Source organism: Tamandua tetradactyla, chromosome 5, assembly GCF_023851605.1.
Source record: "Tamandua tetradactyla isolate mTamTet1 chromosome 5, mTamTet1.pri, whole genome shotgun sequence".
NCBI classification, from domain to species: domain Eukaryota; kingdom Metazoa; phylum Chordata; class Mammalia; order Pilosa; family Myrmecophagidae; genus Tamandua; species Tamandua tetradactyla.
This window is the reverse complement of record NC_135331.1, coordinates 119,856,640-119,873,765: the sequence shown is the minus strand read 5'-3', so window position 1 is coordinate 119,873,765 and position 17,126 is coordinate 119,856,640. Positions and strand designations below refer to the sequence as shown.

At 35.1% G+C, this 17,126-nt stretch overlaps 1 protein-coding gene across 1 annotated transcript in view; it reads left to right on the top strand.

Annotated features, from left to right (window-relative positions):
- EYS (EGF-like photoreceptor maintenance factor) overlaps window positions 1-17,126 on the top strand; it is a 1,737,133-nt gene that overhangs the window by 1,386,229 nt on the left and 333,778 nt on the right. The window contains 1 exon segment of the mRNA XM_077159432.1: window positions 12,879-13,032. Coding sequence (XP_077015547.1) covers window positions 12,879-13,032 — 154 coding nt within the window.

Here is a 17,126-nt window from a genome sequence, read left to right as displayed (position 1 = left end):
TTGTAGGGCTTTCAAATCCTGTCCAAAGGAAGCACAAATTGGAGCATGATGGGGAAAGAAGCAATGCTTTTCACATTTGCCATATAGCTAGACAGACATAGACAGATAGATAGGTAGATAGGTAGATAGATAGATAGGTAGATGGAGAGATAGATAGAGAGACAGATAGATAAACTCAACCCATAAAGTTTAATATAAAAATGTACAAATCTGTCTAAAAGTAGTAAGTTATAATTTTCTTCAGTAGTTTGATTTTGAATATACTGTGTTTTCTCTCTCTTTTCCTAATTGCCACTAATTTTTCAATTCTGAAATCAAAGGACCATCATGACTGTGTTTTAAAATAAGGTCTTTTGTACTGTTTTGTTTTTTGGTTTTCACCAGCTCTAAAATAGAGCCTCCAAAAATTTGTTTGTATGCTTGTTCATTGTTTGTCTTTTGTACTATTTCTGATAACCAAAGAATTCTTCCTGAAATCTATCATAACTTTTCCCTAATTATAGAATATAGGTTTACATGATTCAAGGTCAGTTGATGCAAAGGTTAAAAGAGTTAATCAATCAAACAAGGTGATCTATATTCCCCTGAATATAGCAAGATGCTATAGCATCCTGTAGCTGCATCCATAGCCTTGTACCTTCCCTTTCTCCACCAATCATCACATTTTCGGCAAAACTTAGAACTCCTTTAAAAGTATTATTATGTAACACCAGAAATCATGTATTACTAAAGCAAATTAATCTGATATATCAAAAATGTTAATATATAGCAGAATACATGGAGAACTGAATTTAGGTGTTCATTTGCATTTGCATTTCCATTATCTTTACTAAAGCAGCTTTATACTGTTTGACACTCAGCTATGGTTCATGATGGAATGTTAGTGTATTTGAATGAGGCTATTCATCCCTGCCATTGATTTCAGTGGCTGTGCTTCCTTTAAAAATAACTCATTCTTGCATGGTACTATAAACATCTTGTTTAATGTGTATAATCAATCTTTAAAATTCAGTTTTTGAAGGTTTGAAAAACAAACCTTGTACATATGGCACAACAGCTTGACCTAAATGTTCAGTTCTGTTCTACCCTGCTACATATATTGTCCTTCTAAATCTTATCTCAGAAATATGAGGCTGAAATGATAACAACAAGCAATTTATAAAAATACTAATAGAAAACTCCTGAGTAAGAATAGTGACATGGAACAGGATAATACACTGTCTCTCAGTGCGTAACAAGATGAGCCACCCCTCCTCTGCCCATGAAAGGATAGTGGGGATAACAAACCAGCAATTCAAGAAAGAAAAACAACCTTATGTCACAACCTTTTATGAATCTAAGGAGAGAAAGCACAAGCCGCTGGTGCAGTTTCATGTTTCCAAATGTAGTCCCATTGCTCCTCCCCATCTAGGACAGAGGGAAGAAGAGTCAAAAATAATACTAAAAATTCTCAATTATAGTCTCACATGTGGAAGAAAGCAGTCTGAAAAATTGAATATGAAGCCCCTACAAGCCACAAACGGACCTCAGAAGAGGCAGAAAAGACCAAGTTGGATTGCTGTCTTCCAGACATGGGTTTTTTGGGGATTTTGTGCAGCTGAAGTCTTCTAAAGTCTGGAAGAAGCTTACTTAGATAGTGTGTTGGTTTGAAACTGTTATGTACCTCAGGAAAAAAAATGTCTTCTTTTAAGCCAATCTTGTGGGAGCAGACCTATTATTGGACTGGACCTTTTAATTAGGTTGTTTCCATGGAGATATGACCCCACCCATTCAAGGTGGGTCTTCATTCTTTACTGAAGTCCTTTAAGTGAGCTCACTCAGAGAGGGAGCTCAGAAGAAAGTGCCCAGGAGAAGCCAGAAGTACCCACAGGAGCTGAAAGAGCCAATTTGAAACCAATCCAGGAGAGATGGGCCAACAGACATCTCCATGTGCCTTCCTATGTGACAGAGGGACCCAAGACACCACTGGCCTTTCTTCATTGAAGGTATCCTCTAGTTGATGCTTTAGCTTGGACATTTTTATGGCCTTAGAACTGTACAAGTGTAACCTAGCAAATTCCCTTTGTAAAAGTCAATCCATTTCTGGTATGTTGCATTCCAGCAGCTTTAACAAGCTGAAACAGATGGGCTGAGTGAACCCTAGAAAAAAACATTGAGGAGAGTCTCAAAAGAGAGATTTTCATCCTTGTTCTTCACTATTTAGAATTCAATCTTTAATGGTGTTGTTCTGTGCAGCTGATTTCATATCTTACCTCTGCAATATTTCTTTTGTCTAACTTATTTTGTATTATATTTCATGTTGTGTTTCTCTCTGAAATTATATTCTTAATAAGCTGTATAGTATAAAGCACTCATGAGGTATCTACCTCTGTTTCTTGGATTCTGTCCTCACTCCCATGTGTTGTTCTTTGTCTTGAATCCTTTGTTTGTTGCTCCCTTCCCTCTTTTGATCACACACAATGTGGGCATCTCTGTCCAGACCAGAACTCCTGGGTTTTCTGACACCAGAAAACTCCATTCTCATTGCACTCTACGTAAATATTCCCCTTGGAGTTTATTTATTTTTATTTATTCTCATATAATATGAATCATTTCTCCTGATATCCATTATGACTTCAAAATCAGGAATTAGTTTGCCTTTAATAAAGAATAATTTTTAAAAGATCCATAAAATAAACACTTGCCAAAGATTTTACTCAATCCATTAATTAATGAGGGAGGTGGTGAGATGTTACACCCAGCTCAAAGGAGAATTTAAAGGGCAGAGAATAAGGAGTTCTGAAATAAACTTACAAACAGATGTAAAACATGTCTATCCATAGGGCAATAATCAATTGCATTTTGCCAATCACAATTGTTTTGCATATATATAGATAAAATTATTTGTATTATTATTATTAGTTTTCTGCAACACAGAGTTGCAAAATAACCCAAAGACAATGACAGGTGGAAAGAACTTGGAGGGGTGAGCCAAACACTAATTTTTCCTCCCATATCAATGTCTTTCAAAATGTCCTCCTACACATTTCTTTGAGCCATCCTTTGAGACCTGGATGTTGTCTTTTTTCTCTGTTTCCAAACAAATCCCATCTCCCTAGTCAAAGTCTGATCACTTTTTCAACTTTTGAAACAGTTTCTGTATGGATAGTGCTGACTTTCATACCTTCAGAGCTCTAACTCTGAGTCTCAGGTGTTACATAAATACCCAAAGTTTCTGGGAATGACTAGGTTATATACAAACAGCTCAGCATCTCAGAATTTAGAAATAACAGTTACAACTCCTGAATATATGTGACTGCTGTAAGAGCTTACAATCTAGGACCTTTTACAATAGGTCCCAACCTGATAACCCATGCTCTCGACTTCATGTTCATGTTTCTATATTATAGTTAGCCCACATGAGTGAGACCTGATAATATTTGTCGTTTTGTTTCTGACATTTCATTCAACATACACAGTCCTTAAGGGTCATTCACCTAGTTGCATGCCTCACAACTTCATTCCTTCTTACAGCTGCTCAGTCATCCCTTGTAGGTATACACCACAGTTCCCCCTTCCTTCCCTCAGTTGTTGTATCCTTAGGCCACCTCCATCCATTATGAATCAGGAACGCTGCCGCCATAAAGACCAATGTGCAAATGTCCTTTGGGTCCCCACTCTCAGCTCCTCTAGGTATATACCTAGCAATGGGTTGCAGGATCATATGGCAACCCCACCCCTAGCCTCCTATGGAACCACCGCACTGCCCTCAAAGGCCGCACCTCTCAATTTCCCTTCCAACAGTGAATAGGTACATCTCTTTCTCTGCATTTTCTCTAGCACTTGTTTCTCTCTGTTCATTTTTAAACAATTTTATTTGCACACCATACAATCCAATCTATGTAAATAGACATGACTTTTCCACCATAATCTATATGAAGACAAAGAATCCGTGCCCCTTCCCCATATCCCCCCTGCCTGTTGACATTTAGTTTTGGCATGATGCCCTTGTTACAGTCAGTGGAAGCATATTACAATGTTACTGTTGACTATAGACCCTAGTTTGCATTGATGGTACCTTTTCCTGTATACCATCCATTTTCAACACCTTACAGTGTTAACATTTATTGCTCTCCTTCATGCAAAAACGTTTTAATACTCGTACATTTAATCACCATCATTGTCCACTTTAGGCACTCCTAAGTTATACCAACACAGTCTTTATCCTCTATCTTTCCTTCTGATTTCATACGTACCCCCAGTCCTTCTCCCTCTATCATACTCACATTCAGCTTCATTCAGTGTACTTACAATACTGTGCTACAATCAGGTAGTATTGTGCTATCCATTTCTGAATTCTTACAACCAGTTTTATTGCATAATCTGTATTCCTTCAACACCAAACCCTCAATCTCTATCCTATTTCTATCTCCTGATAACTTACCTTCTTAACTTCAACTCTCAAAGTTCACTCGTTAATGTCAGTTCATATTAAAGACACCATACAGTATCTGTCTTTTTGTTTCTGGCTAATTTCACTCAGCATACTGTCCTCGAGTTTTGTCCATGTTTTTACATGCTTCATGATTTTATTCTCTTATAGCTGCATAATATTCCATCGTATGTATATACCTCAGTTTGTTTAGCTACTTGTCCATTGATGGACATTTGGGTTGTTTCCATCTCTTTGCAATTGCAAAGAATACTGCTTTACACATCAGTGTGCAAATGTCCATCCCTTCAGTTCCTCTGAATATATACCTAGTAATGGGATTGCTGGATCATATGACAGTTCTATACTTAGCTTCCTGAAGGACTGCCAAACTGCCTTCCAGAGCGGCTGTATCATTTTACATTCCCACCAACAGTGGATAAGTGTGCCTCTTTCTCCACATCCTGTCCAGCACTTCAGACTGCTTGAATTTTGATAGAGACTGCATTGAAGCTGTAGATTGCTTTGGTAATAATTGACAACAATATTAACTCTTTAATCCATGAGCATGATTGTCTTGGCATTTACTTTGTTCTTATGTTTTTCAGCAGTGTTCTGTGGTTTTCAACATACAACTCTTTTATATCCTTGGTTAAAAGTAGTTGTAGGTATTTTATTTCTTTAGATATTATTGTGAATGGATTTTTTCCTTAATTTCCTCTTGGGGCTGTTCACTCCAGTGTGTAGGGCCATAAATGATTTTTCTATGTTGATCTTGTGCCCTGCCACTTTGATGAATTTGTTTATTACCTCTAAGAGTTTTCTTTTGGCTTCCTTTGGATTTTCTATATATAAAAGCATGTCTACAGCAAATAAAGATGTCTTAAGGTAAAGTTTTAAGTCTTCACCACTGATTATGATATTATCTGTGACTTTTTCATGAATATCCTTTATCATGCTGAGAAACTTCCCTTTTATCCCTAGTTTTCTTGAGTGTTTTTATCAAGAAAGTGTGCAGGACTTTGTCAAATGACTTTTTTGCATTATTAACATAATCAAGTGTTTTTTCCCCTTCATTCTATTTATGCAGTGTGTTATATTCATTGATTTTCATGTTTAACCACCCTTGTATTCCTGAACTAAATCTTACTTGATTGTGATGCATAACCTTCTTAATGTACTGTTGGATTCAGTATGCTAATATTTTCTGAAGGGTTTTTGCAATGTATTCGTAAGAGAGGTTGACCTGTAATTTTCTTTTCTTATGGTGTCTTTACTAGGCTTTGGTGTCAAAGTAATGTTGGTCTCAGAATGAATTAGGAAGTGTTTTTTCTTCCTGAGTTCTTTGGAAGAGTTTGAGAAGGATTTGGGGTGGTTCTTCTTTAATGTTTGATAGAAGGCACCAGTGAAACCACCTGGTCCTGTACTTTTCTTTGGCGAAAGATTTTTTTATTATTGATTCTATCTCTGTACTTGTTATAGGTTTGTTGAGGTTTTCTATTTCTTCTTGAATCCATTTAGGTTATCTGTGTACTTCTGTACATGTGGTTTTCTACTTCATTTAGATTCTTTAATATGTTGGTATGCCAGTGTTTCTAGTATTCCCTTATAACCTCTTTTTTTTCCCCTCTGAGTTCAGTAGTGATCTCATCATTTATATTTCCAATTTTTGTAATATACATTTTTTTCCTCTTTGTTCTTTGTCAGTCTATTAATTTTATTGATTTTTTTCAAAGTACCAACACTTTGTTTTGCTAATGTTCTCAATTGTTTTTCTACTTTCTATGTCTTTTATCATTGTTCTAATCTTAATTATTTCTATACTTTTGCTAGCTTTATGTTTACTCTGCCCTTCTGTTTTTATTATTCCTCAAGATGTATAGTTAGGTTATTAACTTGAGAACTTCTTTATTTTGTAATATAAGTATTTAGAGCTGTAAATTTACCTGTGAGCTCTGCCTTTGCTGCATCCTATAAGTTATGGTATGTTCCTCTCTAAATATTTTCTAACATCTCTTGAAATTTCTTCTTTAACCCATTGTTGTTTGTGTGATGATTAATTTCCACATATTTGTAATTTTCCAGTTTTTTGTTATTAATTTCTAACTTCATTCCGTCATTGCTGAATTTACTCTGCATGGCTTCAATACTTTTGAATTTATTGTGTTGTGCCCTGACATATGTTCCATACTGGAGAATGATCCATGTACATTTGAAAAGAATGTACATTCTGCTGTTGTTGGATAGGGTGTTCTCTATATGTCTTTTAGACCAAGTTCATTTATAGTGTTGAGCTCCTCTCCTTCCATTTTGACCTTCTGTCTAGATGCTCTATTCAATATTGAAAGTGGTATGTTCTAATCTCCAACCATTATTATAAAAGTGTCTATGTGTCTCTTCACTTCTGTCAGTATTTGTTTCATATATTTTGGCTCCCTGTTCTTAAGTGCAAATATGTTTCTAATTGCTCATTTTTGATGAATTAATCCTTTAATCAATATACAATGTTATTCTTTGTCTTGTAACAATTTTTTAACTTAAAGTCTATTTTTTCTGACATTAGTATAACTTCCTCAGAACTTTTTTGGTTACTATTTTTATAACATGTTTTGTCCATCTTTTCACTTTCAACTTCTTAGAATCTTTGAATCTAAAATGGGTCTTTCAAAAACAGCATATATAATTGAGTCATGTTTCTTTATCCATTATTCCAATCTCTGTCTTTGGATTGAGGAATTTAATCCACTTACAAAAAGGTAATTACTGGCAAGGGAGATTTATTTCTGCCCTTTGCTAGTTGATTTTTTAAATAATATTTTTTCCTTCTTTCATCCGTACTATGTTCCCTCTTGTTTATATGATCTTTTATAATGAGCCATTTTTAATCACTTCTCATTTTCTTTTGTGTAGATTTTTTTAGGTAGTTTCTTTATCATTACCATGGGGGACTATATTAAAATTTAGTTTATGTTGCTACCAATTAAACATCAATAACATACACCTATTCTGTTTCTATATCCCCTCTGTCCTGCCCTTTTTGTTTTGTTTTTCACAAATTATATCTTTATATATATATATTACTGTGTCCAGTAACAAAAGATTTATGCTTATCTTTCATGCACTTGAATTTTAATCCATATAAGAAGTAAAAGACAGCATTACAAATGAAAATGCAACAATAATGCATTTGTATTTATCAGTATAGTTACCTACAGTGGATGTCTTTATTTCTACACACAGTTCGAGTTACTATCTAATGTCATTTCCTTTCAATGTAAAATACTCCCTTCAACATTTCTTTTAAGACAGGTCTAGTGGCAATGAACTGCCTCAGTTTTTGTTGGTCAAGAAATGTCTTAATTTCTCCATCATTTAAAGAATAGCTTTGGCAGATGCATTATTCTTGGGTAACTTTTTTTTCTTTCAGTATTTTAAATATGTCCTCCCACTGCATTAAGGCCTATATGATTTCTACTGAGAAGTCAGATATTAGACATATCGAAGATCACATATGTGTAAGTATCACTTCTGTCTTGCTGTTTTAAAGATTCTGTCTTTATTCTTGGTATTTGACAGTTTGATTATAGTGTGTCTCAATGTAGAGCCCTTTGGGATCATCCAGTTTGGTATTCTTTGAGCATTTCAGGTTTATATACATGTATCTTTCATCAAATTTTGGAATTTTACAGGCTTTGCTTCTTCAGATATTTTTTCTGCCTCTTTATCTCTTTCTTCTCCTTCTAGGACTCCCATGATGAGTGCATTGGTACATGTGATGGTGTCTCGTAGGTTTCTCCAGCTCTGTTCATTCTTTTCATCCATTTTCTGTTTTGACCCTTAGACTAAGCAGTTTCAATTGTTCTATCTTTAAGTTCACTGAACTTTTCTTCTGCCTGCTCCAATCTGCTGTTGAACCCCTGTATTGAATTTTTCATTTCAGCTATTGCATTTTCAGATCCAGAATTTCCTTTCAGTTGTTCTTTATAAATTTTATCACATTATTGAAATTCTTATTTTGTTCATATATTGTTTTTCTGATTTCATTTAGTACTTTGTCCATGTTTTCTTTCAGTTCATGAATCCTATTTAAGAGATTTGATCTAAGATCTTTATTAGTGACTCCAGAGACTAAGCCTCCTTTGGAGTAATTTCCACTGAGTGCTTGTTTTCCCATGACTGGGCCATAATTCCTATCTCTTTGTCTATTTTTGTAATTTTTGTTGAGAACTGGACATTCTGAGTATTATAGTGGGGTCACTCTGGAAATCTAGTCCTCCCCATCTCCAATCTTTGAGACCAAAAACAAGAAGGAAAGAAGGAAGGGAGAGAGAGAAAGAGAGAGAGAGAGAGAGAGAGAGAATGAGTGAGAATTTTTTTAAAGATAAAAAAAAATACTAACAGACAAAAACAGCCCCAAATACAAAGAAACAGAAAAGAATATATAAAGTGCACTGTCTCTTGAAGTCTCTGGTTAGATGCCAGTGGGGAGACAGAAGCTTGTTTTAGTGAGGCAGAAACCTAACCAATATCCACATTGGTCCTTCAGGAAAAGAGATGCACTGTGTAAGCCACAGTAAATGCTGATATGAGGCCAGATGCTCCTGCTGCCAAGGCCAAAACCAAGGTGAGAAACCCACTAGCCCTCAGTGGTCCACCAGACCAGACAGTACAAGAAAGAAATAATAAGCCCACTCTCAAAAATGTACACTGGCTCTTTACATTCAAATGCTGGTGGGAGGTCAGAAGCCGCTGCTGCTGATAGAGCCAAAACCACTGCCAGCATCAGCACTGGGCCCTCAGTGATCAGCCAGATTAGGAAATGCCCACACACAGGAAGGAACAAAAAGAAACAATCAAAGAAGTACTGGCTCTTTGCTTCCTGGTGGATACAGATGGATGTTAGGAAGCTGTTGTGCCCACATGGCTATGACGCCAGAACCTGTGCTTGGTCCTCAGGAATACCACAGATCATCCTCAACCCCCAACTCCAACACTTGAAGGTTAAGGTTTCTGCTACTCATCCTGGCACCACATGGCTGGGCCTGAAATCCAGGCCACATTTTTGCAACTTCTGCCATTTTCAGAGCTTTGATGAGGTGGGGCTGAGAAATGAAGCCTGGTCACTGGCTTGAGCTTTCACTAGCTAAAGATGAACTCTTGTCAGCCTCTCGCATTTTCTGGCACAACTATAGTTGTTCTCAATGTCCAATTTGACCCTAGGATGATGAAGAAGAATCAGGCAAAGGTGGTTTTATTTATAGCTACCATGGTAGGACAGAGAGTAGAGCTCAACTCTGAGTAAGGTTGAATTTCACATTAAGGATAAGGACAGTGGGAAGGTACCGGTAGGTAATCTAGAGAAAGGAGAAGGAAAGGTCAGGAATGAAGCTGATAACATGGAATAGCTAATATCTGAAGTTATTTTATTTTTTTTATTTTATGAGTTCACCATAAATATTTGAAAAAATTTCTCCATTTTAAATTTTAATTCAGTAAATATTGAAATATATAAACCAAAGGAATAAGAACTCTTTAGACGTTCTCAATTTCTAAATGTATAAAGGGGTCCTTATACCTAAGAGTTTGAGAACTGATTATTTAATATAATAATTTTCATCTTAAATACATGCATAGTATGATCCATCTCTTTTAAAAGAATTTTTGAGCTCTATTTAGCTGTCTGTCCATCTATCAACCTTTGTGTCTGTGGAGGTGTTCATCAAATACTAATGCTGGTCATTTCTGAGGGTTTTCATTTTAGGGGATAGTTAATGCTCTTTTATTGGTACTTTTTATATTGAATTTGTGAATGTGTAAAAATAAATAAAGGAGGAAAAAGTAGGCAATAAGGCTACTCAAAAATATTAAAATTATCTATTTCAAAAATATCTGCTAATTCGATAAATATACCATGAGAAACATTTGCTTTGATGATTTTTGCATCAATTTGATATCAAAAATAAAAATTGATACTTGTATTAGTTTTCTATGCTGCTGTAATAAATTTCCATCAATTTAGTGGCTTTTAACAATAGAATTATTCTCTTACTGTTCTGGACACCAGAAGTCCTAAATGAGTCTTTTGGGGCAAAAATCAATGTATCACAGGGCTGGATCCTTCTTGAAGCTCCAGGGGAAGTTCTGTTCCTTGCCTCATTCAACTTCTGGTCACTGCCATCATTCCTTGACTTGTGGCTGCATTGCTCCAATTTCTGCTTCTGTCGTCTTATTGCTTTCTCTTTTCAACTGAATCTCTCTCTTGTTTCCTCTTATAAGAATATTTCTGATTACATTTGTGGCTTACTCACATAATCCAGGATAACATCCCCTTCTCAAGATCTTTCACTTAATTACATCTCAAAGTCCCTTTTGCTGCCTAAGGTAATAGTCACAGTTTCTAGAGATTCAAATATGATTTTTTTGGGGGGACAATTATTCAGCCCACTACAATTTCCTACTTCACTTCAAATACAAAAATCAGTCCCAGCTAGAGTGTATATCTTAAGTAAAGCTTATAGAAGATAATGTTAGATAATAAATCCATGATCTTGGAGCAGGCAAAGATTTCCTAAGCAAGAAACAAAAAATATTTATCATAACCCCAAGGAAAAGATTGATAAATGGACCTCCACTGATATGTTCATCAAAACTCACCCTGAAATGAGTGACAAGGAAAGTCATAGAATAGGAGATGATATTTGCAATACACAGAATTGACAAAGAACTTATATCCAAAGTACATATATAAAACATCTGCTATCAATAAGAAAAGTCAGACAATTGAGTAGAAATATGGGGAAGAGACACAAACTGATAATTCACAGAAGAAGATCTCCAAATATCCGGTAAGCATGAGAATATGCTCAACCTCACTGATAATCAGGAAAATAAAAATTAAAACTATAAAAGCACAGACTAACAAAAATTTAAAAGATGAAAATACCAAGTGATGGTAAGGCTGTAGATCAGCTGGAAACTTCATATACTGCTGCTAAGAAGATAAATTGAAGCAAAAATTTCGGAACATTAGCAACAGATACTAAAGTTAAATATGTTCTTATTGTATGATGAAGCAAATCAACCTCTAGATATATCAACAGAAATGCTTGCAATTCAACATGAAAAGATACACCCAAGATTGCCATAGCAGCATTATTTGTAATAAGCAAAAACTGAAAGAAAGAAAAAATTCATCTACAGTAAAAAGGATAGCTAAATTGTGCACATTCATTCAATGGAATACTATAAAACAATGAAAACTAATGAGCTGCAGCATGGATGCTCCCTAACAAACATAATAGTGAAAAGCAAAGCCAAAAAGAATACATACAAAATAACATCATTAGCATGCAAATTAAAATCAAGCAAACAAAAAAAAAAATCTTTGTTACTAAACCTCAGGATCATGGTTACTTTTAGTGGGGTAAAGAGAGGCATAGTGGTGGATAGAGCTTCTGACAATGCAGATTATGTTCTTTTTCTTAGCCTAGGCGTCTACAGGAGAGGGTTCACTTTGTGATGGTTTGCTGACCTACGTGCTTAAAATTTGTGTGATTTTCTATATAAGTCAGTTCTTCAATTAACAAAATTAAAGAAAAGGTAGAAATGCATATGTTTATGTGAGAGGTGTCTGAAGTGTATGTTAAGTGAAAAGAGAAATGTTGATGGAGCTATTAAAGCATTATCTCATTTTTAAAAATAAAATTAAGATATGTAAATTTTTTTGTGAAGACAGATGATAGAGATTGATGATAGGTAGATAGATAGATAGATAGATAGATAGATAGATAGATAGATAGATAGATGATTGAGAGAGAAAAAGGAGAAAAGAAGGGAGGGAGGAAGGAGAGGAGGTAGAGGATGGGTGAGGGGAGGAGGGGGGAGGGGAGGAGAGGAGAGGAAAGGGACAGAAGAATACCTCAAATGGAATGAAGGATGGGCTGGGGAAATGGGGATTCTTTCTTTTTTTTCTTTATATATTTCTTTATCTTTTCAATTTTTATAAAAGGCACACTACTTTGTAATTAAAATATAAATAACTTAAAAATAAGAAATAATAAAAAATAGAATTTTTAAATATGATTATGACATAAAGTTATTAAATATCTATATGTACCAAGAATTCTTCATTTGTAATTTTATTCAATTATCACAGTAGTTCTAATAGTTAATTACTCTCATTCCATTTTTATATATGAGGAAACAGAGTTTCAAAATAGTTAAGGTCACCCATCTATGAGGAAGCAGAACTCGAAGCTTTATTCATGTCAAGTAAAAGGTGTTAATACCATCCTATTCTCCATCTGCAGAAAATAATGTACATTCCTTACATGGTGCCTCAACACTGAATAAGTAATAATATTCCTATCACCCCATTAAATCATTGTTCCTTGAGAGTAAAAATATTGATTGTTGAATGAATTATTTACATTAATTACTAACGTTAATGTTTTAATTGTCCTTTAAGGTAATGAGAAGAATTTTGGAAAACAGTTTCTTCACTTATTTCTTGTGGAAGGCAGACCCACAGTTAAATTTGGATGTGGAAGTTCTCAAAATATCTTGACTCTTTCTGCTAATTACAGCATTAGCACAAATTTATTCATCCCTATCACAATAAGGTAAGTACTTCACAGTAGTTCTTTGAACTGTAGTGTTGAGCCTAAGTTTTTTAATTTTGTTTATCTGAATAGTCACCCAAAAAGGTCCATATGAAAATTGTTTGGGGGAGTAAACTACAAATAGATGCCTGAGATGGCATCTGACATCCTCTAGTGGCAATCTTTGAAAAACCTCATGGACCAAGCAAAGAGTCAAATTATTCAGTTGAAATTAAGATCAAGTTTAAATGATCCACGAAATATCTATTGAGTGGAAAAAGTACTGCCTGGAATGGAGAAAAAGTCATTGACTGCACAGAAAAAGAAAAGTCAAATGAAAAAGGAAAACAAATGTATTGTTACATTAAAATATATCTCTGGGAGATATAAATTTCTGAAAAGTATCAGAGTTAAGAAATTCCAAGAGAGAGAAATGAATAAATATGACAGTCACAACCCAAGGGCATTACTGATCAAAATTTACATGTAGCAGACAAGAACTTAGAGTTTTTCATCAGTACCGCAATCTAAAGATAATGCCTTCCCCTCCAAAGGTACTCTGTGTCAATGGCAAATAACATTTTGTGATTGAATATTTCTGTTAGATAACAATTGGATAAGTTAGTCTAATTAGCAAGAATCTTAGCTAGGCTAACCTATGAAAGTTATATTAATCAACTAAACTTTCCCAGGGTCCACATCAATCTGAAAATAAAGTCAAGGAAATTGACACCATTTGAAAAGTAAACCCCTTACTGGTAGAGACTATATTTTACTTATTTTTAATGCAGTTAGCAGGGCATCTGACAGGTAGGAGAGGCTCAATAAATATCTGAATGAATAAAGAAATGAGACTGGACTATTTGGTTGGTTACAACAAGAAGGCAATGATATTACCCTAAGGTAACAAAATTATTATTTGTAAATTAGGTATACCCTTTTGGAACACTGAAATGGACCTAAACCATGTTCACCTATCTCTCCTACAAGTGCTCCTACTGTTGATGACAATAAAAGGGTCAGATAAAGACTTGAAAAACGTATAAATAGATTAAAAAAGCATTTCCTCTTAGTAAGTTTTTTCTCATGTCACCATTTTATATAAGAAATAGCACAGTCAATTATACATGAGGCAATTTCTAGATTTGGGCAAGCTTTCTTAAAGGAATGATTTTGTTTTTCTGTTTAAGTAATGTGGACCTAATCTGACAGTCCTCAAACAAACCCTTGATCTTCATATAGCCTCAGGTTGAGAGCATCCCATAAAAAATATTGGTGCTTCCAGCAAAAACCAAAACCAGGGACTTTCTAAGTCTTTGAATTAATTTTATCCAGTATTGGAAATTGAAAAGAAGAGATTATCTGCTGATGCCAAAAAGGCATATCTGCTTGTCTAAGACTCCAAGGTGACAACAGATCACACAAAAGGCTGATCCTAAGAACAAAGGAATGTCAATATTGCAGGGTATTGAAAGTAGATGATAATTCATATGTTAAAATATTGATTTATGTGTGAGACTAAAGCAAAAAAATGTTTATTTGGTATAAAATTTATATTTTGACTAGTGCATTTCCTTATATAACTTATGTGGACAGTATAAGTGACCACCATAAGTACATGGAACCTTGCGTAGGGCATGAGATTTTGTAGGTTTGTCCAGAGTGATGGCCCAGTAAATCCCAGAATAATTTGAACAGTGAATAAAAAAGTACTTGCAAAATCCCCTTAGGGAAATGGTGAGAAAGGGAGAAAATTCAACTTCCTCATGTGGAGAATTCCTGATATTCTCACAAGCAGTGGGGACAACAAAAGCAATAGTCAGAGCCCTCAATCTTGGGGCTTGTTCATATGAAACTTATCCCCACAAATGATAGGCTAAGCCTACTTAAAATTAGGCCTAAGCGTCACCCCAAGAGAACCTCTTTTGTTGCTCAGATGTGACCTCTCTCTCTCTCAGCCAACACTATAAGCAAACTCACTGCCTTCCCCCTCTCTGCATGGGACATGACTCCCAGGGATGTAAACCTGACTGGCAATATGGAACAGAGATCCTGGAATAAGCTAGGACTCAGCATCAAGGGATTGAGAAAACCTTCACAACCAAAAGGGGAAGAGAGAAATGAGGCAAAATAAAGTGTCAATGGCTGAGAGATTTCAAAAAGAGTCAAGAGATTATCCTGAAGGTTATTCTTACACATTACACAGATATCACATTTTTAGTTAAGGTATATTGGAGAGGCTGGAGGGAAGTGCCTGAAAATGTAGAGCTGTGTTCCAGTAGCCATGTTTCTTGAAGATGATTGTATAATGATATCGCTTTCGCAATGTGACTGTGTGATTGTGAAAACCTGGTGTCTGATGCTTCTTTTATCTACGGTATGGACAGATGAGTAAAACCTATGGATTAAAAATAAATAATGAGAGGAACAAATGTTTAAATAAATTTAGTAGATTGAAATGCTAGTGATCAATGAAAGGGAGTTGTAAGGGGTATAGAAAAAAATAAGGGAAACAAAGACTAAAATATATTGGGTAGATGGAAATATTGGTGGTCAATGAGAGGGAGGGGTAGGAGGTATGGTATGTATGAGTTTTTTTTCTTTTTTCTTTTTATTTCTTTTTCTGAACTGATGCAAATGTTCTAAGGAATGATCATGGTGACAATATTGTGAGTTTTTGATGGTATCCCAAGAATGGAATGATCATATGGTAAGAATGTTCATGTTTGTGTGTTGCTATGTTTAAAAAAATTAAAAAATTAATTTAAAAAAGGCTGATCCTAGGACTGTATGTTTTCAATTAATTAAAAAAAAATTTGAGTGCCTATCTGCTAAACATTCTCTCAATGTATCTTAATTTTTGTGTCTCTCATTTCTCTTTGTATTTCTTCTGTTTTTTATTTTAATTTCAATTTATTCACTTAAAAAATGGTTCTTATTATTTTGCTGACATTATACCACGCTCCTGGAATTCAGCGGTGAGCCTAAAGAGACAAAATCCTAATTGTTATGTGTTTAAAGTGACAGAGATTGACAAGTAATCACCCTACTGAGAAAATAATTCAAATTTGAATGTGTTGGAAATGAAAGAAACATGATGGAAGGTGAACAATCACAAAACAGGCTAGAGAGACTTGGAAAGTTTTCTAAAAAATGAGCAAAAGTACCCTTTGTAAAAAGAGGTAAAGGAGTACACATATGTTCCAGGCAGAAAGAAGAGCATGTGAAACGACTGGTGGAAAAGACCATGGTATATTCAGAGATCCAAAGTACATGGGCCATTGTATATGGAACCAAGAAGAGAAGGGTTTGATTAGTCTTGAAGGACAAATCTTGCAAGTTCAGTAGTTGGCAAATGCCATAGGGCCCTGTGGCCATCTTGTGAATGCAGAGAGATGGTTAGTTGGCTATTGTAGTGGGTCAAGTAAGAGTGACTTGGACTGTAGCAGTGATAGGGAAAATCTGTCTGTTTCAAGACATAATTAGGAGGTAAAATGGGCAGTACTTGCAGCTGATTGAATTCTGGGAGTGAAAAATGAATCTAGAGCTCAGAGGCAAGGTCTAGGTGGGTAATACAGACTTATTAGTCATCAGTGCTCAGATGTTAATTGAAATCATCATCCTGGATAAGAGGATAGAGTGAGAAAAAAAGAAGACTGCAGGGGACCAAGTCTTGAGGGGCTAATATTTAATAACTTAGAAAAAGATGAAACTATTAAAAGTCTGAGAAGGAGTAAACAGTTATCAGAAATAGGAGGCAAACCAAGAGAGTGAAGTATTAAGCAAGGTTTGGATAAATTTATCAGATACTCCTGATAGTCCACTACTGTCCACATTATTCCCTGACCTGGAGAATTTCTAGTAGAGGGATGGACTCAGAAGTCAGCTTGGAGTGTATGGAAGAAAGAGTGGGAGATGCCAAAATTGGGATGATAAGTATAGTGAACTCTTTCAGGAAGTTTTGTTTTGAATGTGTAAAAAGAGGTTAAGTGTCAACTGGAGGGAAATGAGGAATCAAGAGTGAAAAAATTAAGATGAAGGAATTGTGAACATGTTTATTTGTTGACCGGAATGGATTTTGGTTGAGTGAAAAGAGTTTATACATAGAAAAATAA